Raw genomic sequence first — 27,835 nt, 5'->3', positions numbered from 1 at the left:
ATTTTTGCATAGGGTCTATTGGAAATATTGAAAAATAAGTGGACCTTCCAGTTTCTGTTCAGACCTCCCCTACTGTGAGAAAACAACTCCAGTCTATTTAAGTTCATAATTTGCTTCGCATGTTTAACATATACCTTCTCCTGTCATGAATTCGGTGGGAAACAGGTGGATTATCCCCACGGCAACTCGGCCTTTTCAATTAAGTATGTTTTCGAAAATAACAATGGTTTGTTTGGCGTAAAACAGGTGTTTATCACTACTATCTTACAGGCCAATGAAAGCTTTCGCGTGCAGCGGTAATGACGAATGTGGCAATGACCTTAGCGATTAGAGTCATAGATAATGATTGCAAATTTTTATTTAAAATTCTACATCATGCGACACCAGAAATAGATAGCGTCTAACCTATGCAGTGAGAAAGACGAGTGGTGCTTAGAGCGTGTAAAGGTGAGTTTGATGCTTAGGCGATTAATGCAAATGAAAGCGCGTTACCATATAAGATATTCCTTGAAAATGGAAAAACAACTGATCGTTTTCCTGCTGTCCCTTTAATTTTTTTATTTTTTGTTACCTGCAAATTCCGCTTTAATTATTATAATCGACGCAGAAGGAAAACGCGAAATTCACGATGTATTCAATTTTTGTTGGAATTATCGACTTTCCGACATTATGATGTAATTACGCGTGTTCCTATCAACAGATTGGTTTTCTTCACGGCAAGGCTAAGCTCAACTTTTCATACAAACTCGAACGGAACGAACGGAAGCACAACGCCGATCAGAACGTTTTGATCGATATCTACCTTGTGCTTCCGATAGGAATTCCGATAGGATTCTTATCTCTTGTGAAAACCAGCAAAATAATGCGATGGAGAAACTTGAGCTTTCTTTTGAAATCTTTATTCGTATCCAAGGAAAACACAGGCATTTATTTCAATGCATAACAAGATAAATGGTATTTTTGGTTACGTACGTCTCTGCCCGATTATTCACACTAGAGAGGTTTTAGAATTACCTTTACGGCAAACGTCAAACGGCAGAAATGACCACGTGACACGTTTTCAGTTTATCAGTAAAACACAACAGTTTTGTGTTAGCATCAAAGGCCAGAATTATTTTGCACTATTCTCATCTATGTACTCTCTACTCGGGCTGTGAAGTGCCGAGTTAAATTCTCGGTCTCGTTCTTTTTCCTTTTTTATGTCGCGATTTTGTATATGACCAAATGACGTGTCAAATACAAGATGGCGGATGCAAGACAAATGACTTAAAATAAGACTTAAGCATTCATAAAGAGAAGTATCTCGGAAATTCTCAATGACTACTTTATATCATTTCTGTCCAAACCTGTAAATATCTGGACTTGAACACTGATGACGGAAAACGCTTGCAAAAGTTTGAGATATGTCCAGGATCGCTGCAGGCAAAAAATAGGCGAAATTTACCACATCGAATATTTATTTTATATCGCGACAACCATTTACAGCAATATAGCCTACAATATCTCATTTTGAAGTGTCACCAAAAATCTTTTCTAACACATCATCTGCACAAATAAAATCGACCCGCGAACTCCTGAATGCCGAAGCCATTTCTCAGCCAAACATGCGAAACACAAAAATCGGTTATATATGCCATATTGAAGTGTCATCGCTCAGCGGTACGTGATTGGCTTAATGAATGAAAGATACAGAAGTAACGTAATTTTTCTGCGAATTTTTGAATTTTAATGGTGGATACACTCCACCCATGGCTATTGAGCCTGCACTAAATGCACTAACTTTGGCCGCAGTTTTGGTGTTTCTCAAATGTTCTTTTTTTTCAGGTATTGAAAGCTCTGCCGGTTTCCCCAATATAACACCACGAACAATTTGTACAGGGAATTTTATACACGACGTTGGTCTGCGATTCCATGGAAGATCGAAATTTTTGAACTGGGAACTGTTCTTGTAGTGTAGTAAATGGTTTGTTTACAAGTGTGACATCGTGTTTTTTTAGGATACGTGTCAAAGGTTCAGTTACTCCTTTGATGTAAGGGAGAGAAGCGAAAGACTTGCGTGATTCAGTTGGTTCGACCATGTTAAAAAACATTCCAACAGGTTCCTCTGGGGATACATTTGTTGTTGAGGATCATGTTTTCTTAGCCTGTATGTTTTGGATAAAACTTCGGTGGATATCCGTTGGACTCCAGAGCTGCATGAATATCGCTCTCATCGCTTTCTCATCACTCATTTTACCCGTCGAAGACTGCAGTTCGGGCAGTCGAAAGCTCGTATTTTTTAATCATTTTAGCCAGAGATCGCTTTTTTTAAATTTTAACTATGTTTCATCCTGGCTAAGGCTATCTTTAAATTATGGCGGTTCTTGGGAGGGTTTCTTTAGGTGGTCTGCCTTGTATCGGGTCTCTGACTCTCTTATGGCTCTGTTTATCTTCTTTCTCTCTCTCTTTCTCTCTCTCTCTCTCTCTCTCTCTCTCTCTCTCTCTCTCTCTCTCTCTCTCTCTCTCTCTCTCTCTCTCTCTCTCTCTCTCTCTCTCTCTCTCTCTCTCTCTCTCTCTCTCTCTCTCTCTCTCTCTCTCTCTCTCTCTCTCTCTCTCTCTCTCTCTCTCTCTCTCTCTCTCTCTCTCTCTCTCTCTCTCTCTCTCTCTCTCTCTCTCTCTCTCTCTCTCTCTCTCTCTCTCTCTCCTGGCGACCAACCGCTGGCCAAAGAGCCTGAGGACTCTGGGTACGAGATTGATCGTCTTGTGTAATAGCGGTCACGGCGCAAACAAGAGTTTGTATGGGAATATTTACGATCGGATTAAGGAGGTACAAATACTGGTAAGTCCTTAATTAATATGACATACCTTGCTTCTAAGGTGTATTGCCTATTGTCTGTTCATCATCATCATCATCATCATTTATTTATTTGCCTTACTAAAAGCAACAAAAAAAAAGAAATCATTCAATTTACAATAATGGCGAGGAGACCTCAAGAAACCACCAGGCTTATAAGAGAGGCCACCTCGGCTGTCACTAATAAATAGAAAATATGGTGCTGACTAAGTGCGGCTTGGTCAATTCATGATTTTATAGATGATTTTGGGACCTTGGTAAAGGATTGTAAAAGATCGGATTTGTGTGACAAGAATGCGATCGATAGTGGTTGCCATAATTATGCACTTGGCTGCTTGTTAAAAACAAATTCAGAAACATTGGGGGTAATAATTAATTTTGGTAATAGAAAAATAAATTTGGCTATTTGAAATTAATTAACTTGGAAAATGTCTAAGATACCCAATTTAGCAAATAGGGCAACAGAGTGTGCTCGATAATCTGAATTGGCAATTGGGCTCGCACAACGCGCTTTTGGAAGTAGAATATTGTATTTAGATTAGACACATATGTGGATGACCAGGTGGAGTTACAGTAAATGATGTAAGGATAAATTAGCGCGTAGTACAAAGTCAGTTTTATTTTTTAAGATAAATAAAATCGAAACCTGAATATGATACCCACTGACTTGGAATTTGTTTACATATAAAACTGATGTGATATTTCCAGGTTAGATCTTCATCAACATAAACACCTAAAAATTGGGCTCAGAGACTGATTTCCAAAGAAAAGGGTAAAATTGTAGTTAAGTTTCTTCTGTCTAGATTTGAAGATAATGTAATTAGTTTTTTGTAGATTGACCGAGAGCTTATTAAATTTCAACCAAACATCAAAATTGCGTAGTTCGTCATTTGGGTTTGTACGAGAGTAGAAGATACTGGAGTCATCAGCAAAAAGCATGGGCTGTGTTAACTAGAGGCATTCCAGCGGAAGATCGTTTATGTATAGTATGAAGAATAAAGGGCCTAAAATGGAATCTTGAGGGACTCCGCACTTGACAGTTTGGGTAGTGGAACAAGCTTCATTAAATTTTACAAATTGTTGGCGGCAGGAAAAATAGCTTTTAATCTACTTCAGAGCCACATCACGAATACCATAATGTTCCACCTTAGCGAATAGGATTTCATGATCAAGAGTGTCAAATGCTTTGGAGAAGTCTAAGAACACACCTGTAGTGATCTCGTGTCTATCGATTGCAGAAGAAATTTTGCTATTTTTTACTGATTTGAGGTCGTTTTAGGGAGTTATCCTAGGCCAAGCGATAACTCGCTAAAATGGTCTCAAATCAGCACAAAATAGCAAACAGACAACAGGCAATACACCTTAAAAGCAAGGTATGTCATTTTTATTAAGAACTTTCCAGTATTTGTACTTCCTAAAACAGATCGTAAATATTCCCATACAAACTCTTATATTTGCGCCGTGACCGCTATTACCAAGATGATCATCGCTCACATCTTGAGCTTGGACCGCCAGTGCAAATGACGACCAAGCTCACACATTGGGCAAAAAAGGGATTTTTGTCTGTCATACTATTAGCTGCAGCGGCGTTATTATCATTTTTCTCTTGACCTGGGAACAATTAAGATATCATATATAGTCAGCTGAAAAGAGAAAGTTGTGACCATGTTGATACGGTTTGTGTTATGCTTTCATTTTTCTAGTACACATATGGATTTCATGTTCACCAAGAGGAGGTATTTTTAAGTTTAACTCGACTTCAAGTCAAGTCAGATTTAGAAGATTACTTCAGTTAAGCCGTTTGTTAATCATTATGATTTCTTTGAAAACTTAAACTAAAAAGGTGTATATTCGAATCGGCTTTGCTCACCAAAATTAAACCATCTTTTCGCACTCTTTTCTCTATTTGCAGTCTTGTAGTCTTGGTAGGTATTCCACCTTCCTTAAATTTTACAGACTAGATTGATTTAGCATTAAATAGATATATATAAGCTAATCAGCTAAAAAAGACATCCAAAAGACATACAAACTAATTCCAAACTAATTCCTTTTTTTTCGTGGGCAAGACATATTTCTGTTGCGTCAAAAACAATCTGAGGAATAGATATTATTAAAGATGTTACGAAAAAAGCTACATACGGTTAATGGTAACGAAAAAGTCTAAAGGTGAAAAGTAACCAACTATAATTTTTGTTATACATCGAACGTTATATATTTAATGGCAGTATAAAACTGAGTTTCCGTGCCTTTGTAAATGTAATTACATTATTGAATATAATGGAACGTTATCCTGCCTGCGAGATGGAGCCACGCACGAGTCGAAGTAGGGGGTATTTATCAATCATCTAGAGAACCGAATTATGAGCTATAGGGTCTTCATCGGAGTGTACCTGAGGTGTCTAAAAAAGCCTTTGAAAGTAAAGTAATTGCCCTTGGAATAAAAACATAAGAATGTCTCCTAAGATCTCTCAGTTTATCTTGTTCTCCTCTCTGTTCAATACATGACCAAACAGATAGTTCCAAAACCGTTGAATCAGTCAAAACCAAAATCTTCGCTTAATTATAACCGTTAAAAGTTCAAGCGACATCAATTCTTCGACTTAGAAATAATGTGTTGAATGTGATAAGATACACAGGCTGCACAGTTGTTTGCTTTTCTCCACTTAAACTGTTGAATATGCCGAGAACAGGCAGGAATTGAAAACGAGCTAGTCTTCCGCGGTTTTGTCTTAAAAAGAGGAGAACCTCGTTTCATAACTTTCTCCTCCAATAAGAAAGATTGTCCAGAGAATCTCTGCTGTAAATTTCATTTGAAATAAGCGGACTCGATAAAATCTTCCCTAATTGTGGTGTACGGGGAATCGCAATAACCTTTTTGTTGCCGCTTAATTGTTTATGGTTAATACTGGAGTTCTCGCGGGCCTTCTGTGAAAAGTTTATTCCTTAGGATGAACACTGTTTTAAACAGGAATTACTTGAAGAAAAGCATTATTAGTTCCAGAGATTCTTAGGCGTTAAATCACCAATGTGCGTCGGAAGAAATATTCTGACAACATTCTTATTTCTCAGTAGAAGGATATCTGGAACATCGTTATGGCCGAGAAGACAAAAGACTTGACGATGACTCAATTTTCACACGAGGGACATTCCGAGGATGACCCTTAGGCCCGAACAGCAATGTGGCGAGAGTTTGTTGATACCACAACGCTGCATGGGATTCGTTATGTCTTCTTGAACCGTCATATTCTAATCCGCTTTGTCTGGATTGTGATAATGCTCGTGTCTGGTGGTTACTACGTTTTCTTAGTCCAGGCAGCTTTCTGCAAATACTACAGCCGTCCCATCAACACTGTATTAACTAATGAACACGTTCGCGAAATGAAATTTCCAGCTGTTACTATTTGTCCCCTCAACTTCTTCGCTAAAAGCAAACTACTCATGAGAGATGACAATCCACTGTTTGCAGCCAAGGGCTTAAACATCAGCGCATGCGCTGTGACTGCAGGAGTGCGAGGCGATCGGCCTTGCGGACTGTCTATTCTTTGTTGCTGTGCTCCACCAGGGTTTGAAGATGCAACCGCTGCCATACCAAACTGTACAGATCAATATAAGCAAGATCTCTTGGAAGCAATGCAGCAAACTCTCCATCGTCCAGACGTTGACACATTTTTTCGGTACTTCAGCCAAGATATAGAAGCCCTTTTTGGTCCCCTGTGTAAGTTTGGCTGGGATGGGAGGTTGGATTGTTCGCCAGACGATTTTGTTCCGACTGTAGCCCCATGGGGGATGTGTTACACCTTCAACTCAGGAACAGATGATGAGATAAAAACAGTGAAAAGAGGTGGAGTTACAGACGGCTTGTCCGTTATGCTTGATGTACAGACGCATGAATATACGTACGGAAAGTACTCTGTCGGATTTAAGGTCCTGATTCATGGGCAAGGAGAGTATATAAATGAATGGGAAGGAATTAATGTTGGACCAGGCCAACATGTGGTCATAGCCTTATCAGAGAAAAGGGTATGTAACGTACATGAACAAGTTATAGCCAACGAGTAACATATATACAATCAAAATAGTTTCTTTTTTCTCTGTAGTAGTAACGGATAAGATGAATGAAAATTCCCGAGCTAGTGTTTAATGTGGAAATAGCAGATACGCCTGTTAAGCCCTTAATTCGGTGGCATATTCTTTTTAAGCTTAGGCTTTTTTTATATGCATTGTACATAATAAGAACGATTTCTTGTTACAATTTGTACTTTAGATCCCGTAGACCACATTACTTTTACTTGCATGAGCCTTTCATGAAGAGAAGTTGTAATAATATGAAACTGTCTTATATAAATACCGACAGTGATTCATTAATATTCTCTTTCCCTTTTCTTTTTTCTTTTTCATCTTCTCTCTTTGTTACGCTCATCTTTTTGTCAGTTTAAGAATCTGGAAAAACCGTACGATACCAAATGCTCCAAGAAAAAATTAAAAACGTTCTCCACTTACACATTCGAGGGCTGTCTGTATGAATGCGACGTTGCGCACTTCATAAACAAGTGCGGTTGTCGACTTCCAGGCTACAGAGGTAGGATACGTTCATATTTGCAGCACAATTTCTCAAGCACCGATGTTCTTAAACACAACGTAGGTTTAATGTTTATTTGTTTGTTTTAAGGTGCTCCCGGAATTTCAAAATGCGTGACAGCTAACGAGTTTCGATGTGTTGCTCGGGAGACGGGTGAGTGACAATGTATGTCCAATTGATAGTTCAAGGTTGGTTACCAGTCAACCCGGTCGTCCCAAAACTTTAAAGTAAAAAATATTTACTTCAAAATTTCAACGTTTCTGCTTAACCTGTTTATAATTTGGTCATTCATTATGACTTGAAATAGAGATGTTGCCTTTAATGCATAACACTCTTATGCACTTAACATTGAAAGTAGCTATAATATTCTCCAAAACCACAATCTACGCGTTTAAATCGGTTAACGGAAAGGGTGAAGCTCCAGAGCAATTATCATAGCCTAGTTTTTGACGTTACATTAATATTTTTAAGTCCATTTTGGGATTTGAGTTAGTATTACAGATAACAAAGACAAAGCTATAGGGGCCAGCCCCATAATGTTCACGTAAGTTCTTTTTAGTGATACAATATATTTTGAAGGTTTCTTTTGTCTTGGTTTACTCTTATTTTAGTTAAATCATACCAGTGATTGACACGTATTTTCCACACAGCATCTTTAGGGAATGAGTCATGTGGATGCGAGGTACCCTGTTTTGGGATTAAGTACAACGTTGAAATATCCTCCTCAAGGTTCCCGAATCCCAGTACAGCTGAGAAACTTATAACATCTGGTTACTATGACGATATGCAATACCAAAGGTAGACACTCCATCATGCTACAATAAATGACGCGTAGTCAGACATTTACCTTCAGCTTTCTGCACCTTTATTTTACATCCCCCAGAAGTGTAGCCAAATTGGAAGCTAGATTGATATGATAAGGTAAGGAGGTAGGATAAATAGGAAGGGTAGGTAGGTATGTATTAGATAGGTAAGTAAGGAGGAGGTAGTTAGATAGGTAGGGAAGTAGGTAGGTAGGTAAGCAATAGGTAGGTAGATGGTTGGTGACTTTATAATTAGCTAGCTACCGAGTTAAATACAATACCTCAAATCTCATGCTCATATTCTGCACATCAATATACATTGTAAGGCGGACACTTCTTTAAGGCGGACAGTGATGTGGACAACTCTCTAGAACGGACAACGGACACATTTTTAGCAAAATTCTCGTGGGAAATACCTCTTAAGGCGAAAACTGGAGTTGCATTCTTTGCATAATCAGTGTATTATGTACTGGGAACTATTTCGCGATAGAGCTCTTGTTGTTTGTTTGTTTTTATTTCTGCTTCAGAATAGCCGGCTTCGAAAGTATATCTGCAGAAGACAGTGACGAGGGTGATGATGTAGATATTGAACCAGTCGTATCTACAATTCAGTCAACAGCTTAACCATCAGAATTGCAAATGATACACAGCGCTTTACCGCCTCGCTTTTCCAACAAAGGCAACCAAACATTACAATTTTTCTTGTATAAATCACCAAAAGGAGCTTTTCCTTCACTTTGACCTTGACTTGCACGTTACTGTTTTACTGATCAGCTATTAAGACTAAAAATATGAAATTGTTACTTACCTTGATCAGTGTTAATAAAGTTCTCGTTTCAGTTCTGCATGACGTCACCGGTTTTAAGCAAGGTAGTCTCTTTACAGAGAGTTCAGAGACAAACTCATTAATAATTCATAAGCCCATTGACCTATCAAATGGTCGATAAAACATCACGTGCAGTGTTTTTAAAACCCGATAAAACCTCCTCCTTATTAGTATGCGGTGTTTAATGTTTTTCTCGCATGCTAATTTCCAACGTTCTCAAAAGCATCATTGTTGTTAACTCTCTTGACACACGCTTTTCCAGGAATGTTTTTGAAGCCGTTCAAAAAAACTCGCAGCGCGTGTTTTATCGGCTACGCCTCGTGGTTTTAAATCCCGATAAAACACTGCTGCTCGTGTTTCAAAAATTACTTATCTCTGCATTAAAATTCAAAGTGAGGATGCCAAATTTTAGTTTCAGGAAAGAGGAAGGTGAGCGGCCTGAAGCCTGACAAAAAACCCGAAAGCGAAACTGGACAATGATACTACCAGACAGTATATCAAATATTTAATTTCCTCAGTTCTTAAGCCGTATTAAAACACAAACGGATAGTTATAAATCCGAAAATCACAAAACAGAACATACCTTGGCTGAATTATCACATGCTAATGTTTTATTCTTTAGTGATAATCTGCTGTTTTTGCAAGTGGGTTTCAAATCACTGAGTTATGAAATGCAGGAGCAACAACCAGCTTACGATAGCAACGCCTTGTTTGGTAAGACAATAACTTTAAATTTGGATCAGATAACGCGATCTCACCCCACAGTAGCCTGCGTAGCAAGCGTTTCCGTGCTGTTTCCGAGCAAGGACTGCGCGAAAAATGGCACGAGTAAGCGGGGAGGGGGTGGGGAAGGAAGGAAGGAAACACTTGCAGACAAACCCCGGGATTTTGAAAACCGCCCACACCGCTTGTCATGCCTGAGTGCGCGTACCGACATTTGATCCTGTCAACAGCTGTCATAAATACACCAATAAAATGTTTCCCCTCCCCCTCCCCCCTCTTTGATTTTTTGGCTCTCGTTTCATTTCTCGCGCGGCCAAAACCGAGAACCTCGTTCCTCGGTCTTTCTTTGCTCCGAAACAGCAAGGAAACGCTTGCTACGCAGGCTACAATTGAATAACAAAACAATGTTTGTTAACAGTAAGCATCGCTATAACACCAGGCACAGTTTCTATTCAACGAGACGCAGCCCGGCTGTTAAATTTTGATTGTAAACCCGGGAGTGTACTGTGTGGAATTGTCTTCGTAGATGACAAAAGTATATATGTAGAACACATTTACAAAATTGTGACACCGACTTCACTTTTGAAAAGTTCACCGTTGTGTGATAACCACAGTAGTAAGCAGAAAGGGTTCCCACTATGCGAAAAACACACCTGTGAGCTTCGAGGAGCAGATCATGTCCAAGGACAAATCTGGGCATATCTTTAAAGCCAAATGCAGGCTATTGTGTTTATAATCCTTCAAATATTTTTCGCAACATGCAGGAATCGGCAGGATCTGCCATTCTGTCATATGTCAATCACGTCAAAGTTTGTCAGGTGGCTTCCAAAATCTCCACGTCTTCACGTCAGATTTCGCTTCAGTCGAAAGCGTTTGTTTGAAAGGAGAGTAAAATTGTTTGTTCGTTACAGGGAATCTAACTACCTTTCGAGAACAAGCTAAAAAACCTGAAAGCTAAAACCTGTAAAGTATCGCATTCCGTAAAAAGTGTAAACCGCCGTCAACGAAACAGCGGCGCTTTGCCGTTCTTTTCCTTTTATCTCGTGTTCAATTGGAGCAGTACTTGAAAATACAATTGTGGAATTTACCAGCCGAAAACGACCTGTGAAGAAATCGAGGCTGAACCTGCAGTCGAATACGACGCCACCCCCGGCACCGGTTGTTTTTTGCTGGATTTACATCAGAGCGCTTTCTTTGCTAACTTGACATTGAATGGAGCCAGCCATGAAGTCGCTCACAATCGCTGAGGATTGAACTTGTTGCTCGAGAGTAGGGCAAGCTGCTTCTCTTCGTTGAGAATTTCGACATCTCGGCGTATCATAGCTGGTTTATGTTTCGTGGACGAGATTTTGCCTTCGCGAGCGATCTCGACCAGGTGAGCATTGATAGCATCATTTACCGGCTTGAACTCTGTCAGTAAAGGTACTGAAATTCATGTTTTTTTCTTTAAATTCCTATCCAGGCCAGCACGAATTGCTCTCACTGAATTACAACTGTAATATTTGCCGTAAGCGTCGTGTGAGCGAGCTTCGAGCTTGTTAAACTCGTTTTTAAAAAATCGCTTTTTGATGGCTTTCTCCTTTCGCCAGACGGAAAGAAAATCATAAATAACTTACTTTTAAAAGAAATGGGCTAAACCATTTCGTCTTTCATATTTTTCAGTTTTGCCAAATTTTTAATTCAAGGACTGATGAACAGAATTCAAACCAACCGAAAATGTCGTAACGAGCTTGTAGAACAGTTTACCGTCAAAAACGTCGGAGCGTATGTTGTTTTCTGGTACTGTTTTATCGACCAGCAGGTTTATCTCTTCTTCTGTCACAATAGCAAACCGCTCTCCCATCTTGACATTAATTTTAATTGCAAGCTTGACACGCCTTGAAGTTTTTGAAATTGAGGAATATCCCCAGTTTTAGCTGAGGTATATTCGGTCACGTGAGGCGTTCAGACCAATCGCGCGCGAGCGAAAATATTTGATGGATTATAACAGGGAATAGAATAAATGTGATGGTACGTTTTAAGCCTGGTAAATAAACGAGAATGGTGTACTATTCAGTGAGTGATACAGGCATACTCGGTTAAAAGGAAATTCACGTGCTCCTATTCGGAGTCTAACCTAAGACCTTCCGATTACTAATTCGGATGCTCTACCACTGAGCTACAGGAGACTTGTGGAAGCTAAGGCCATTAAACTAGGTTCATGGAACAAACATCCTGCATACTCCTAGGATTTGAATGTCGATGTGTATATATTTAAAACCAAGACTAACACACACAAAACTGGCTCAAATAAACTTTTTCGTGACACCAGACTTCCTCATTTTCCTTAGCATTAACTTTGAAATCGAACGATAATTTTAATTAGATGAAATTAAGTGGTTTTTTTTTCTTTTTTGTTCTAAAGGTGAGATTGGAGGTAACATGGGATTGCTCTTGGGATGCAGCTTGTTGACCATCTGTGAGTTCTTGGACTTCATTACCGGTTTCCTAGTAACCAGACGACGTCAATTGACCGCATCCGGCATGAGTTCGAACATGACTCAAAACAAAAGGCGAACGGCTGCGACAACGATATAAAATTTACATTCTTTTCACTTACTGACACTAATCCTGCTAAAATAAATTAAACCTTCATGGCTGAGTCCTAAAAGGAAAACAACGTGGATCACGAAATAACGGAATGATAACTGTTGTACCATTTGTACCATTCTGAGAGCAGGGTGGGAAATTTAAGCTAAGCTAAGTTTAAGCAGAATGAAGAATGAGCAAATATCACTGTATTGCCGTCCCTGTGATTCGAAAACGTTTTTCACGATGAATCAGTAGATCAGCGAAAACACGTGGGTACCATGTCTGTGTGTGGATGGAACCACGATTGAATGTTCGCTTAGGAGAGAATTTGCCCATGAAAGTTGGCAGTTCGTGGCTGAGTTAGGATGTAAGCAAATTGATTACACGTGACACAGCCGTAGGAGGCTAAGGACACTGATTACCCACGGTTTCTTTCTCTTGATTCTGAAGAGGTGCTGAATAATGTAATTAAATAAGGTAAAGTAAGTGAAATAGAGACTCGACAATTTGATTTCTAGTTTTTGTAATAAAATAATTAATTTGGTAATTCATTAATCAATTTTGTAATTAAATTTACTTATGATTACTAAAAATTAAAAGATTAGATTAAAATGTAATTTGATTTATTGTTTTTGTAATTAAATAATTAATTTTGTAATGAAATGTAATTAAATAAGGTAAAGTAAGTGAAATAAAGGCTTGACAATTTGATTTCTTGTTTTGTCGACAGTTCAAGTTCTGAGCTGTCGTTGCTATTGTTGTTGCTTTGATTTTTCTTGCTTTTTTATTCGGAAAATGTGTTGGTGCTATCGATGGCACCTGTTTCTGCAAAACTAAGGAGGCGTCCGCGAGGTTGTAAAAAGGGGTGTCATTATAATATACTCTCCTTGCCAACAATTTTAGGCAGATTTTGATCTCTGCCAGTGTTTCTATGTGCATACTTTGCAAAATAACTAGATGCAAGCATATCTACCACCGAAAACAAATATCCATTGCACATCTTTTAGTAACGGCTCTATTCCAATAATCACGATTGTAACTAAGTTCACTTTGTACGGAGAGCTCATGAAGGGCATGGCTTTTAGAATAGTGATTTCCACAAAGGTAACTTTCAAAACGTCTTTAAAATAATATAATTTGCCAATTTTTAAAAAATGCTAAGCTAACACCAGACAATCCTGGCCATAAATGTTGGGACGATTTCCAAAACTCAACTCGAAATGCGGCCCCACGCCCAATGCAATCTTGCCATGTTGCTGTGTTCATATACAGTCGGAAAATGATTCCAGTGGCTATTTGATCACTGGCTGCTTGGGATCAGCGTTCATTAGAACATGTCTCTTTGGTGCCGACACTGCACTTTTTCTTACCTAAGGCCGTCTTCACCGGCCCAAATTTAACCGTTTCAACGGATAAAATTTCATGTGTACTGTTTTGATCTTTTCAGAAAAATCGTGCCAGCATTGTCACTGTCTGTCACAAACAGCATCTGCCAAATGCAATAAAAATCAAATGTTCTCAATGGTGGGCTTGCTGTGCAGAACAAATTTGATGCAGCAAATGTGTCATACATAAATATATTTGCTCTTTGTAATGTGTCTTTGATACCCTTTCTCTGAAGAAGGTTTGAAAGAAAAGAACTATTTTGTAACCTGATTGAACTGGCGGATTTGTAAAAAAGCAATTAGACAATCTTTTTGAACTACAGATAAGGAGTCGTCGGTTCGATTCTTGCCAAAGTCAGACTTTTAATCTATTTGTATCGTACGCTTTCCTAACTAGGGCTAACGCTCAGTAGGACCCAGTAGGAATTTCATGGCTTCCCTTAGCACTTTAACAAACACTAGACAGTGAATTATCTTATCCGTCATTATTGAACTACTGGTTTGCAGGTTAGTGCGCGGAATATCATCCAGCTTCCTGCCTAAATACAACCGTGACTTCACTAGCGAGGCAATTGTTACATGAATAGCCAAACAATTTGCAGTATTTTCCTATTTTCCATTTTTGTTTACATAGGTCTACTTATTCATGATGATGTAAGAGACTTTTGGGCTCAACACTTTAATTTGAAAAACGCGAAAACAGCAAATCTGCTGGCATAAGGTGTTAATGTACATTGTGTTTCAGCGGTAACGGCGGCCGCAAATTTCAGTCTTAAGCAACTACAACCATCAATGGTTTAGCTTAACTATTTCCGATAGTTAACTCCTTCTCATGATGAAAACTCGACTTAGGTTTTCCTTTTTTTAATTGAAGTGTGTGTTTTCGAGATGTTCAAAATAACAACGTCATTCGATGATGTAAGGTTTCGCGTCGGGCATAGAATGAAAAATCGATGAAGTTCAATCTAGTAATCTTCGAAAGTACTAGTTAGCGTTTACACAATAGCATTTAATGACCCTACAAATCTTACAGGCCAATGAAAGCTTTTGCGTGCAGCGGTAATGCCGAATGTGGCAATTACCTTAGTGATTAGACTCATGGATAATGATTGCAAATTGTATTTTAACTTCTACATCATGCAACACCAGAAATAAATAACATCTAACCCGTGCAGTGAGAAAGACGAGTGGTGCTTTGAGCGTGTAAAGGTGAGTTTAATGCTTAGGTGATTAATGCAAATGAAAGCGCGTTACCATATAAGATATTCCTGATTGCTTTCTTGCAGTCCCGATTTTTTTTTTTTTTTTTCGATTTTGTTATCTGCAAATTCTGCTTTAATTGTTATAATCGACTCAGAGGGAAAACGCAAAATTTTCGACTTACCGACATTATGATATAATCCCGAGTGCCCCTATCAACAAATAGGTTTTCCTCACGGCAAGACTAAGCACAACATCTCATACAAACTCGAACGGAACGAACAGAAGCACAACGCCGATCAGAACGTTTTGATCGATATCTACCTTGTGCCTCCGATAGGACTTCCGATAGGATTCTTATCTCTTGTGAAAACCAGCAAAATAATGCGATAGAGAAACTTGAGCTTTCTTTTGAAATCTTTATTCGTATCCAAAGAAAACACAGGCATTTATTTCGCTGCATAATAAGATAAATGGTATTTTTGGTTACGTACGTCTCTGCCCGATTATTCACAATAGAGAGGCTTTAGAATTACCTTTACGGCAAACGTCAAACGGCAGAAATGACCACGTGACTATGTCCTACATTTGCCCACTCGATGTTTTCAGTTTCTCAGTTTATTTTTGGCTATGTACTCATTATTTCAAGAAAACATAAACGCGAATCTCTCGTTTGCCGTTTGGCGTAAACACGATTCTAAATCTAATAATAATTCTAATAATTCACCAAAACGGAGGTGGACAGTGGGGGATGCCAGTACTCTCCCAAACACTGAAGTAAATAACTGCCTTGTTAGTATATACCAAATCAGTGGATAGCCAGTCACAAATAATGGCTTTTTTTCAGAAATCGAAAAACCCTGCCTGCTGGCTTGGTTGATACTAAAGATGGTTATCCAAATGTTCAGTATGTGCAGTGGCTAGAATTATCCCAATCAATCAATTATTTATGCCTCAAGCTATAAAGATACAGGCTTACAACTGAGCTTATTTTTTACCATCCATTAAGTTTAACCTAAACAAATGATGACCAAGCTCACACATTGGGCAAAAAAGGGATTTTTGCCTGTCATGAGCAGCGTTATTAACATTTTTCTCTTGGCCTGCCACGGGAACAATTAAGATATCATATATAGTCAGCTGAAAAGAGAAAGTTATGATCATGTTGAAACGGTATGTGTTATGCTTTCATTTTTCTAGTGCACATACGGATTTCATGTTCACCAAGAGGCGGTACTTTTAAGTTTAACTCGACTTCACGTTTTTCAAGTCAGATTTAGAAGATTACTTCAGTTAAGCCGTTTGTTAATCATTTATGATTTCTTTGAAAACTAAAACTAAAAAGGTACCTCAAGGTATGTATTCGAATCGGCTTTGCAGAACAAAATTTAACCAACCTTTTCGCCCTCTTTTGTTGATTTGCAGCCTTGTAAAACATCCCGTAGAAAATTTGGATTTGAATTTCAGTTGGTAGGTATTTTACCTATCTTAAATTTACAGACTAGATTAGCTTAGCTTTTAATGGATATATGTAAAACACATAAGCTAATCAGCTAAAAAAGACACCCAAGTTAATTCCCTTTGTACGTCTCATTTAGTGAGCAAAACATATTTCTGTTACGTTAAAAGCCATCTGAGGAATATATATTATTAAAGATGTTACGAAAAAAACTGCATAGTTAATAGCAACGAAAAAGTCAAAAGGAGACAAATAAACATCTATAATTTTTTTTATAAATCGAACGGTATATATTTGATAGCGGAATAAAACTGAGTTTCTGTGCCTTTGTAAATGTAATTCCATTATTAAATATAATGGAACGTTATCCTGCTAGCGAGATGGAGCCACGAACGAGTCGAAGAAGGGGGTATCTATCAATTATCTAGAGAGCTGAATTACGAGCTAGGCTCTTCATCAGAGTATACCTGAGATGTCTAAAAAAACCTTTGAAAGTAAATTAATTCCTCTTGGAATGAAAACATAAGAATGTCCCGTTAGATCGCTTTACCTTGTTCTCCTCTTTGCTCATTACATCACTAAACAGATAGTTCCAAAACCGTTGAATCAGTCAAAACCAAAATCTTCGCTTAGTTTTCACCTTTAAAACTTCAAACGACCTTAAGTCTTCGACCGTAGAAATAATGTGTTAAACGTGATAAGATACACAGCCTGCACAGTTGTTTGCTTTTCTCCACTTAAACTGTTGAAAATGCCGGGAACAAGCAGGAATTAAAACACACTTAGGTTTCTGCGGTTTTGTATTAAAGAGAGGAGAACCTCGTTTTCAGAACTTTCTTCTCCAATTAGCAAGATTGTCGAGAGAATCTCTGCTGTAGATTTAATTTGAAATAAGCGGACTCGATAAAATCTTCCCTAATTGAGGTGTACAGGGCATCGCACAATAACCTTTTTGTTGCTGCTTAATTATTTATGGTTCAGTAACATTGGAGTTCTCGCGGGCCTTCTATGATAAGTTAATTCCTTGGGATGAACACTGTTTTAAACAGGAATTACTTGAAGAAAGGCATTTTTAGTTTCAGAGATCCTTAGGCGTTAAATCACCAATGTGTGTCGGAAGAAATATTCTGACAACATTCTTATTTCTCAGCAGAAGGATATCTTGAACATCATTATGGCCGAGAAGACAAAAGACTTGACGATGACTCAATTTTCACACGAAGAACATTCCGAGGAAGACCCTCAGATCGGACCAGCAATGTGGCGAGAGTTTGTTGATAGCACAACGCTGCATGGGATTCGTTATGTCTTCTTGAACCGTCATATTCTAACCCGCTTTGTCTGGATTGTGGTAATGCTCGTGTCCGGTGGTTACTACGTTTTCTTAGTCCAGGCAGCTTTCCACAAATACTACAGCCGTCCCATCAACACTGTATTAACTAATGAGCACGTAAACGCAATGAAATTTCCAGCTGTTACTATTTGTCCCCTCAACTTCTTCGCTAAAAGCAAACTACTCATGAGAGATGACAATCCACTGTTCGCATCCAGCGGCTTAAACATCAGCTCATGCGCTGTGACTGCAGGAGTGCGAGGCGATCGGCCTTGCGGACTGTCTATTCTTTGTTGCTGTGCTCCACCAGAGTTTGAAGATGCAACCGCTGCCATACCAAACTGTACAGATCAATATAAGCAAGATCTCTTGGAAGCAATGCAGCAAACTCTCCATCGTCCAGACGTTGACACGTTTTTTCGGTACTTCAGCCAAGATATAGAAGCTCTTTTTGGCCCCACGTGCGAGTTTGGCTGGGATGGGAGGTTGGATTGTTCACCAGAGGATTTTGTTCCGACAGTAGCCCCATGGGGGATGTGTTACACCTTCAACTCAGGAACAGATGATGAGATAAAAACAGTGGATAGTGGTGGAGTTACAGACGGCTTGTCCGTTATGCTTGATGTACAGACGCATGAATATACTTACGGAAAGTACTCTGTCGGATTCAAGGTCTTAATTCATGGGCAAGGAGAGTATATCGATGAATGGGAAGGAATTAATGTTGGACCAGGGCAACATGCGGTCATAGCTTTATCAGAGAAAAGGGTATGTACATGAACAAGTTTTTTTTGTTTGTTTGTTTGTTTGTTTGTTTCTTGTTTTTTTTTTATTCACCACGACATACATTGGTAAAAAATTAGTGAATAATAGACTAGGATGTTACATAAGTTTACAGTGAATAATAATAGCCAACGAGTAACATATATACAATCAAAACTGTTTCCTTTTTCTCTGTAGTAGTAACGGATAAGATGAATGAAAATTCCCGAGCTAGTGTTTAATGTGGAAATAGCACATACTCCTGTTAAGCCCAAAATTCGGTGACATATCCTTTTTAATTTTAGGCTTTTTCATATGCATTGTACATAATAAGAACGATTTCTTGTTATAATTTGTACTTTAGATCCCGTAGACCACATTACTTTTACTTGCGTAAGCCTTTCATGTAGAGAAGTTGTAAAAATATGAAACTGTCGTATATAAATACTGACAGTGATTCATAAATACTCTCTTTTCCTTTTTCTTTTTCCTTTTTTTTTTTTTCTTTTTCTTTTTCTCTCTTTCTTATGCTCACCTTTTTGTCAGTTTAAGAATCTGGAAAAACCGTACGATACCAAATGCTCCAAGAAAAAATTAAAAACGTTCTCCACTTACACGTCAGAGGGCTGTCTGTATGAGTGCGAAGTTGCGCACGTCATAAACAAGTGTGGTTGTCGACCTGCAGGCTACAGAGGTAGGATACGTTCATATTTGCAGCACAATTTCTCAAGCACCGGTTTACGCAAGTCTGGATTTGCAAGTCTCAGAATCGATAAAGAAAGCCTTTCAAACAATATGATGTTCTTGAACACGACGTAGGTTTAATGTTTATTCGTTTGTTTTAAGGTGCTCCCGGAATTCCTAAATGCGTCACACCTAACGAGTCTCGATGTGTTGCTCGGGAGACAGGTGAGTAACAATGTATGTACAATTGATAGTTTAAGGTTGGTCACCAGTCAACCCGGTCGTCCCAAAACTTTAAAGTAAAAAATATTTACTTCAAAATTTCAAAGTTTTTGCTTAACCTGCTCGATAATTTGGTCATTCATTATGACTTGGATTAGAGGATGTTGCCTTTAAGGTTACCTTATACCTTCAGAGGTGTCTCGCGTCCAAGCGATGTAGCGCGTCCGGTTTAAACTGTAGATACCTAAACCCCTATATCAAATTAAAGCTTATAGAATTGGCTATCAAACTATACCAAGAATGTTGAAATAAAGTGAATTGTCGAATTTTTCACGACCTCTAAATGCAAGCCTCCGAATCACCTTTTGAAAGCAACAAGTCAAAGCGAATTTTATTTTTCGCTAATTTAATTTGCTCCTCAGTTTCCGGGCCCAAAGCACACAAAACACGTGTCTGCGTTTTGCCATACTCAATCGCAGTGAAAAGTTACAGAACATTTTCGAAATAGGATCAAAAAAATGTGGAGTAATCGTACAAAAATCGCTCTTGGAGAAAAAATATTTCGAAAGGAAAAATTCGCAGACACCTTTTTGTTGTTTTTATGTTAAACTAGCTACTCTCCAAATTTGAAGGCAAACAAACAAATTCCCTTTAAGTGTTAGCTCTTTAAAGTGTCTCCTCCAAGTAAAATAATTGATTCGAGAAAACAGTGCTAAACATTCGGTAATTCATTTTATTTCAAAATTCTTGGTATAGTTTGATAGACAGCTCTGTAAGCTTTTGATTATGGGTTTAGGTATCTACAGTTTAAACTGGACGCGATACATCGCCGCTACATCGCTTGGACGCGAGACACCTCTGAAGGTATACGATAACCTTAATGCATAACACTGTTATGACTGAAAGTGCCTATAATAGCCTCCAAAACCCCAATCTACGCGTTTAAATCGGTTAACGGAAAGGGTGAAGCCAAACCAATTATTATAGCCTGGTTGGCTGAGTTCAATTTTCAAGTCCATTTCGTGAATTTGAGTTAGCATTTCAGAAAACCGACAAAGACAAAGCTATAGGAACCAGTCCCATGATGTTCACGTTATTTTTTTAGTGATACGATTAATTAAGTCACCGGCTATATTTTGCCGCTTGGTTGACTCTTATTTTAGAACTTTAAGTTAAATCATACTAGTGATTGACACGTATTTTCCACACAGCATCTTTAGAGGATGAGTCATGTGGATGCGAGGTACCCTGTTTTGGGATTAAGTACAACGTTGAAATATCCTACTCAAGGTTCCCGAATCCCAGTACCGCTGAGAAACATATAACATCTGGTTACTATGATGATGTGCAATACCAAAGGTAGACACTCCATCATGCTACAATAAATGACGCGTAGTCAGACATTTACCTTCAGCTTTCTGCACCTTTATTTTACATCCCCAGGAGATGAAACGGTTTTTCGCCATGATACATGATGTTTCTACTAATGCTATACCTAGGAATATTCGTCAGCTTTTCATTCATTCATCTGATGTTCATGCACATAATACGCGTTCCTCTTCTACAAAGAAATTTTTTTATTCAGGAATCTAGATTGTGTGTGAAACTTAAATCTTTCTCTGCGTTTGTTGCGAGATTGTGGAACTGTCTACACCCCGACTGGCGTAAGCTAACGAAAAGAACTTTTAAAAGAAAATTTCATAAATTACTTTTAACGGTACTTGGGATTGAGGACTATTATGTTGATGCCCATTCTTTAATATTGAAATTTAATGCCAATAATTATTGTACCCTATAGCTATGGGTTTCGCTACGTGTTTTGTTTAAAATTGCATGCCTTGGTTTTATCTTATAGTGATATTGTAGCAATATTGTAGTCTTTTGGCTTTAATACTTAATTTTTGTTTATTACTAATTATTGTACCTTATAGCTATGTGTTTCGTTTACAACTGCCTGTCACAGTCTTACATTGTAGTGCAGATATTGTAGCAATGTTGTGGTCTTAATTTTTGTCTATTACTAATACCCGCCAAGATTAGCTAATGCTATACGCGGGTTGTATAAATTGTCTTTGTATATTTGTTGGAAATAATAATAAATTGAATTGAAATTGTAGCCAAATTGGAAGGTAAATTGATATGATAAGGTAAGGAGGAAGGGTAGGTAGGTATGTATTCGATAGGTAAGTAAGGTGGTAGTTAGGTAGGTAGATTAATAGGTAGGTAGGTAGGTAGGTAGGTAGGTAGGTAGGTAGGTAGGTAGGTAGGTAGGTAGGTAGGTAGGTAGGTAGGTAGGTAGGTAGGTAGGTAGGTAGGTAGGTAGGTAAGCAAGTAAGCAAGTAGGTAGGTAGATGGTTGGTGACTTTATAATTAGCTAATTACCGACTGGGAGTTAATTACATGCCTCAAACTTAATGCTCAGTTTCTGCATATAAGAGTACTTTGATCGAACAATTGTGAGGCGGACAGTCATGGCTGGTCCCAGCCAATTTGCCATGTTGTGGACAACTCTCTAGAACGGACAACGAACACATTTTTAGCAAAATTCTGGTATGAAATACCTCTTATGCCGTGTTTACACTTGGGATTTTTACCGTGGTTACAGAGTTCACCTACCTAGGTAAATTTTTGGTCAATGTAAACATCAATTAATACCTCAGTAAATGCGGCAAAAGACAAAGGAAATTTGACCATGGTAAAAGTTATAACTATGCAGTGATTTGGCATGATTTAGCTCGGTAACCGGGGTCAAATTGACAGATATATCCGGTTTTGGTGTCATGTTATTTGATTTGCCGCAAAGTTCAGATCTGCTTCGTCGGGGCTTCGTCAAAATATGGAACAAAATAACGATAGTGAAACGTTTTTGAATATTTACGGCAGCCAGTCCGAAAGGTAAGCAACATATTCTATCTCTACTTCACTCAATTCAAACTATTTTATGTTTTTTTTCTTCAGTGCGTAAAACAGTTTGTTTATTTATTCTCTATTTTCTTGTAGGCAAGATCCGCAGTACTCGCAGTATTCGCGAATGAGCGCGCCATACCCATACGCATACCCTGGCTCACACTATAGCTACCAGCCTCAATATGCTCTGCCGCCGTGGGAGATGCACTCCGCAGGGCCTAGTTCAGAATTACCTAGCCAGTCCCAAGACAGCCACACCAGCAAAGGGCAAAAGAAAAAAAATCGGTGGACGGACACGGAGGAGAAAATATTAATTGAGTTGTTCGGAGAAAACGAGGAAAGGCTGCGCTATAAATCCTTCAATTCGCCAGAATGGCAGTCTATAGCCCGCCAGCTGCATTCCAAATGCAGAGAAGAAAGCGTTGAAAGCGACAAAACGCCTCAACAATGCAATCGAAATGACGCATCTGCAACACCTTGAATCACAACAGAATAATCTTGCTTTCGGTTGAAGTAATCAATCCGCTCATCCACGGGCACTGTTTTCAAAGCAATATGACAACCGTCGATTGCACCTACTACTTGGGGAAATGGAGACTTGTTTGTAAACAATCTTATACTTTGTAGCACCTCTTGTTCCGTTTCTGGAAATTTGATAAATTCTTGAGCGCGTTTAGCAATGGCTTTGCAAAAATCCTGTTTTATCAACATGGCTGTACAACGTCCAATACCAAATTGCAGCCCTGTGGATCGGTATGTGTCACCAGTTGCTAGTCGCCATAATGCCACCGCTACTCGCTTCTGCACTGGAATAGATTGCCGCAGCCTGGTGTCTTTCTTTGCCATCTCCGGACCAGCCACCAGTCCACCAGTCTTCAACAAAAGCTCCATGTAATAGATTTTCGAACCAAAATTGATTCCTTGGCCGTGTCCAAGCGCGTCTCGCGCGCCTGCTATTTCGTTGAATAATTTGGAGTAAAATCATCCGTTTTCGCCTCACTTTCTTGAGGTGCTGTAATAATAACAGCTGCTGTAATCGCGAGGCTTCTATTTGCTGCTCAGAAACTAAAAAGTAAAAAGCAATGACTGTAAGAGCCACCGCTCTTCGGTTGATAGCGACCATGTTTCAAAACCGCGCGCAATAGCTTGTACTTCCCGCCAATTCGATTTGTATCATGTTTATTTGTCGGTGTTGACAGATCAACTTAAGTTATTTGAGCCAGTATAAACACTGTACAAAAGTACCATGGTTTAGTTACTTGACCTCAGTTAATTTGAACCGCGGTAAACGTTCGAATGTAAACACGGCATTAAGGTGGAAACTGGAATTGCATTCTTTGCACAATCAATTGATTATGGACTTGGAAATACTTCGCGATAGTGCTCTTGTTGTTTGTATTTCTGCTTCAGAAGAGCCGCCACCGAAAGTATATTTACAGAAGACAGTGACGAGTGTTATGATGTGGATATTGAACCAGTCGTATCTACAATTCAGTCAACAGCTTAATCCATCAGAATTGCAAATGATATACAGCGCTTTACCGCTTCGCTTTTCCAACAAAGGCAACCAAACATTACAATTTTTCTTGTATAAATCACCAAAAGGACCTTCCCCTTCACTTTGACCTTGACTTGCACGTTACGGTTTTACTGATCAGCTACTAAGACTGAAAATAATAAAGATCTCGTTTTAGTTCTGACGTCACCGGTTTTAAGCGAGGTGGTCTCGAGGGTGTCTTAAAAAAGTGAGGATGCCAAATTTTAGTTTCAGGAAAGAGAAAAGTGAGCGGCCTGAAACCTGACAGAAAACACACAAGCGTGACTGGACAGTGATAATGCCGGACACAGTATATCGAATATTTAATTTCCTCAGTTCTTAAAGGGGAAGTGTCATGGTGTTTTTGACCTATTTTCTTAAAAATGGCGAAGTAAGACCTTAACTTAACTGCAAAATAATCAATCTAGAACAACGAGAGGAAAGAAATCAACTCAATTTATGAAAGGAACATTTCTTGATCTGTTCTAGCGCATTTTGGAAACAAAAAATGCGAGAACTTGTAAAACGTTAGCCTAACATTTTACAAGTTTAAATCCATTCCGACCTACTCTGTCTCTGACTATAGGCACAAATCGACAGTTCTGTTTCACTGGGGTGATAATTTATAACAAAACTAGACAATTATTTTCTTGTTTCTGTTGACAGATAAACGTTCTTGGGTTTTTAAATGACATCAAATTCTCGTGATACTTCTCTTTTAAGCCGTAAACACAAACGGGTAGTTATAAATCAGAAAATCACAAAACAGAACATACCTTGGCTGGATTCTCACATGCTAATGTTTTATTTTTTAGTGATAATCTGGTGTTTTTGCAAGTGGGTTTCAAATCACTGAGTTATGAAATGCAGGAGCAACAACCAGCTTACGATAGCAACGCCTTGTTTGGTAAGACAATTACTGTAAATTTGGATCAGATAACGCGATCTCACCCAACAGAAGAATTGAAAACCGCCATGAGACAATGTGATCTGTGCGGCATATAAATACATTCCATTACTATTCTTATTACGTCACTATTAATATTAATGTAACAACCAGAGGATTATTGGGTAGGAAATAAAGAGTTCATCTCAGTTTTAATTGTTGACACAATTGAATAGCTAAATATTGTTTGTTAACAGTAAGCATCGCTATAACACCAGGAACAGTTTCTATTCAACGAGACCCAACCCGGCTGACACATCTTGATTATAAGCCCGGGCGTGTACTGTGTGGAATTGTCTTCGTAGATGACAAAAGTATATATGTAGAAGACCGTGACATTTACAAAATTCCGACACCGACTACACTTTTGAAAAGACACACGCCTAGTTCACCGTTGTGTGATAACCAAAGTAGTAAGCAGAATGGGGAAATAAGCGTAGTTGCTCGTGAAATAAATGCAGACAGTAACAGAAAAGGCTTGCGTTTTTGCCTTTCTTACGTTGGTTCACGCATGATCTTTGTCACGATTACACTGATGCTTATGCTTGCATTTAACACACAACTTTGAACTAGGGTACAGGGCACGCTCGTCAACTATCAGGGAATATGGTTAATGAATGAGAATGGTATATTATTCAGTGAGTGACAAAGACAAACTCGGAAAAAGGGAATTCGAGTGGTCCTACTAGGAGTCTCACCTAAGACCTTCCGATTACTAATTCGGATGCTCTACCACTGAGCTACAGGAGGCTCGTGGAAGCTAAGGCCATTAGAATAAGTTCATGGGACAAACATCCTGCATACTGCTAGGATTTGAATGTCAATGTGTGTATATTTAAAACCAAGACTAACACACATTAAACTGGCTCAAATAAACTTTCTCGTGACACCAGACTTCCTCATTTTCCTTGGCATTTACTTTGAAATCGAACGATAATTTAATTAGATGAAATTAAGTGGATTTTTTTCTTTTCTGTCCTAAAGGTGAGATTGGAGGTAACATGGGATTGTTCCTGGGATGCAGCTTGTTGACCATCTGTGAGTTCTTGGACTTCATTATCGGTTTCCTAGCAACCAGACGACGTCAATTGACTCATCCAGCATGAGTGACTCAAAACAAACGGCGAACGGCTGCCACATTAATATAAAATTTACATCCTTTTCACAGTTACTGACACTAATCCTACTAAAATAAATTAAACCTTCATGGCCGAGTCCTGAAAGGAAAACAACGTGGATGGTTTACAAAATATGTGAATGATAACTGTTGTCCCACTCTAAGAGCAGGGTGGGAAGTTTAAATTAAGTTTAGTTTAAATAAAATTAAGATTTAGCAAATATCACTGTATTGTCGTCCCTGTGATTCGGAAACGTTTTTAACGATTAATCAGTGAATACACGTGAGCACCACTAGTATCATATGTAAGTGTCCACTTAAGGGAGTTGTTCGCGTACGGAAGGTTAAAAATGTCTGTGTGTGAATGGAACCACGATTGAATGTTCGCTTAAGGAGAGAAATTTGCCCATGAAAGTTGTGAGTTCGTGGCTGGGTTAGGATGTAAGCACATTGATTGACAAACAGGTCACTATGTTGACAAAGTATATTGTATTGCACGTGACACATAAGCCGAAGGAGGCCAAGGACTCTGGTTACCCACGGTTTCTTTCTTTTGATTCTGTAGAGGTTGTGAGTAATGTAATTAAGTAAGGTAAAGTAAGTGAAATAAAGGCTCAACAATTTGATTTCTTGTTTTGTTTTCCTTGCTTTTTAAGGAATTGACCAAAAACTGTTTTGCTCCAACTCAGTATTACGACTGAAATGATCAAACGCTTAAGCATCAAAACGGCAGCGCCACCACCAACGATAACTGATTGACATTGAGCACAATATCATGATTTGTCAGTGGCGGCCAGATGAATTATTGGCTAATGGAACATACTCAGGGAAATAAATTAATCTAAAAGACACTGGGAGACCATTAAATTTAGTGAACTGAGATCAATGATTCAGTAGTGAGATTTTTACAATTATAACCAGAACACTCTTATTTTTTTAAATTTAGTTTTAAACAGTTTCTGTGGGAGAAAGCAAATAGCAATGAAATTGGGTTTTGAGAAAGATTCCTGGGTGCTCTCTGTTATGTAACTTGCTGAAGGTAATATTCAATAAGCCGCTCCAATAATTATTTAGCTCATTTTGATCCAAAACATTAATTTTACAATCTGGAAATGGCAAATAAAGCAATTCTATCTTTAGTGAAAATAAAACTCGAGTGGGGAAGCTAAGTAAACAGTTGGTTTTCTTGTTAGTTACCCGTACAATTTGGCATTTGGCGTGATTCTTAAAATAAAATCAAGGCAATCTGTACCTAGCCTGCGCCGAAAAAGCGTTTTGCAGCGAGAAATATTTCAAATAATTAATTTCCTACGTTGTTCAGTGTTCAACACTGCAGGTGTCTACCGTCTCAATTACAAAAAAAATGAGATGTACCGGAAATTTAGAAAGAAGCAGAGCCGTTTCGCTAAAAACAATCAAAGACAACAATAAAATTTCAAGCATGTCATGTTTATATCTCTTTGATAGTGAAAAAATGTCAAGAAGCAAATGAAAGGTACTTTACCTTACTTTACCTTTACCATCAGCGGTAAATTTCGTTGAAGTTTGAGTAAATTTTACATGTTAAGAAGATAACGAATAATATTTCATCGTCTGAAGATAAATTTAAGGTACTAGATCTTAAGATATCTCGTCAACTGGTTTCGCAATCCTTTAAGAATAGTTTTAAAACGTTCTGTTTACCTGCTGTTCGCACCTTCGAAAGTTGTCCTTGTCAGGTTGCAATCACTTTATCGCTTTAATTGCAATTTCAATGGGGTATTTACTACTGAAAACTTTTTGACAGATAAGGCTTGTTTAGAGTATTTTTGCTTCCACTCAGGCAGTTTTGAAAGTGTGAACGAAATTAAGTGTTATTAATCAGTCAAACAGAATGATGCTGTCTAAACTGGACGCCTTGGACACTAAGAGAGAGAGCAATAATATTTGCAGAGCAATAATATTTACC

The 27,835-nt window shown here is 38.4% G+C and overlaps 3 protein-coding genes across 6 annotated transcripts; all 3 read left to right on the top strand.

Moving 5' to 3' along the window:
• Nucleotides 1-389: 389 nt before the first annotated feature.
• LOC146489693 (acid-sensing ion channel 4-A-like) lies at nucleotides 390-24,024 on the top strand. Of its 4 annotated transcripts, XM_085103896.1 has the most exons (7): nucleotides 390-447; nucleotides 5,903-6,853; nucleotides 7,265-7,412; nucleotides 7,503-7,565; nucleotides 8,063-8,210; nucleotides 9,664-9,755; nucleotides 12,169-13,046. In XM_085103896.1, exons 2-7 carry the CDS (start codon nucleotides 6,011-6,013, stop codon nucleotides 12,339-12,341), a joined length of 1,467 nt encoding a protein of 488 aa, XP_084960022.1. In that variant the 5' UTR covers nucleotides 390-447; nucleotides 5,903-6,010; the 3' UTR covers nucleotides 12,342-13,046. The 4 variants fall into 4 exon arrangements, 3 of the variants coding, with proteins under 3 accessions (XP_084960022.1, XP_084960049.1, XP_084960033.1); XR_014863486.1 differs by lacking the exons at nucleotides 9,664-9,755; nucleotides 12,169-13,046 and adding an exon at nucleotides 24,008-24,024 and having other exon boundaries at nucleotides 8,063-9,085; XM_085103923.1 differs by lacking the exon at nucleotides 9,664-9,755 and having other exon boundaries at nucleotides 12,169-12,299.
• On the top strand, nucleotides 16,203-26,489 carry LOC146489692 (acid-sensing ion channel 4-A-like). The gene is made up of 7 exons (XM_085103884.1): nucleotides 16,203-16,390; nucleotides 17,530-18,480; nucleotides 19,021-19,168; nucleotides 19,321-19,383; nucleotides 20,592-20,739; nucleotides 24,640-24,731; nucleotides 25,755-26,489. The coding sequence occupies exons 2-7, from the start codon at nucleotides 17,554-17,556 to the stop codon at nucleotides 25,874-25,876; spliced, it is 1,500 nt and encodes a 499-aa protein (XP_084960010.1). The 5' UTR covers nucleotides 16,203-16,390; nucleotides 17,530-17,553; the 3' UTR covers nucleotides 25,877-26,489.
• On the top strand, nucleotides 21,991-22,768 carry LOC146489694 (uncharacterized). Its single transcript, XM_085104628.1, has 2 exons — nucleotides 21,991-22,275; nucleotides 22,381-22,768. Exons 1-2 carry the CDS (start codon nucleotides 22,217-22,219, stop codon nucleotides 22,766-22,768), a joined length of 447 nt encoding a protein of 148 aa, XP_084960754.1. The 5' UTR covers nucleotides 21,991-22,216.
• Nucleotides 26,490-27,835: the final 1,346 nt, after the last annotated feature.

This window comes from Pavona decussata, unplaced genomic scaffold (assembly GCF_977016875.1).
Source record: "Pavona decussata unplaced genomic scaffold, jaPavDecu1.1 SCAFFOLD_4, whole genome shotgun sequence".
Lineage (NCBI taxonomy): Eukaryota > Metazoa > Cnidaria > Anthozoa > Scleractinia > Agariciidae > Pavona > Pavona decussata.
This window is presented reverse-complemented; position numbering and strand designations above follow the sequence as displayed.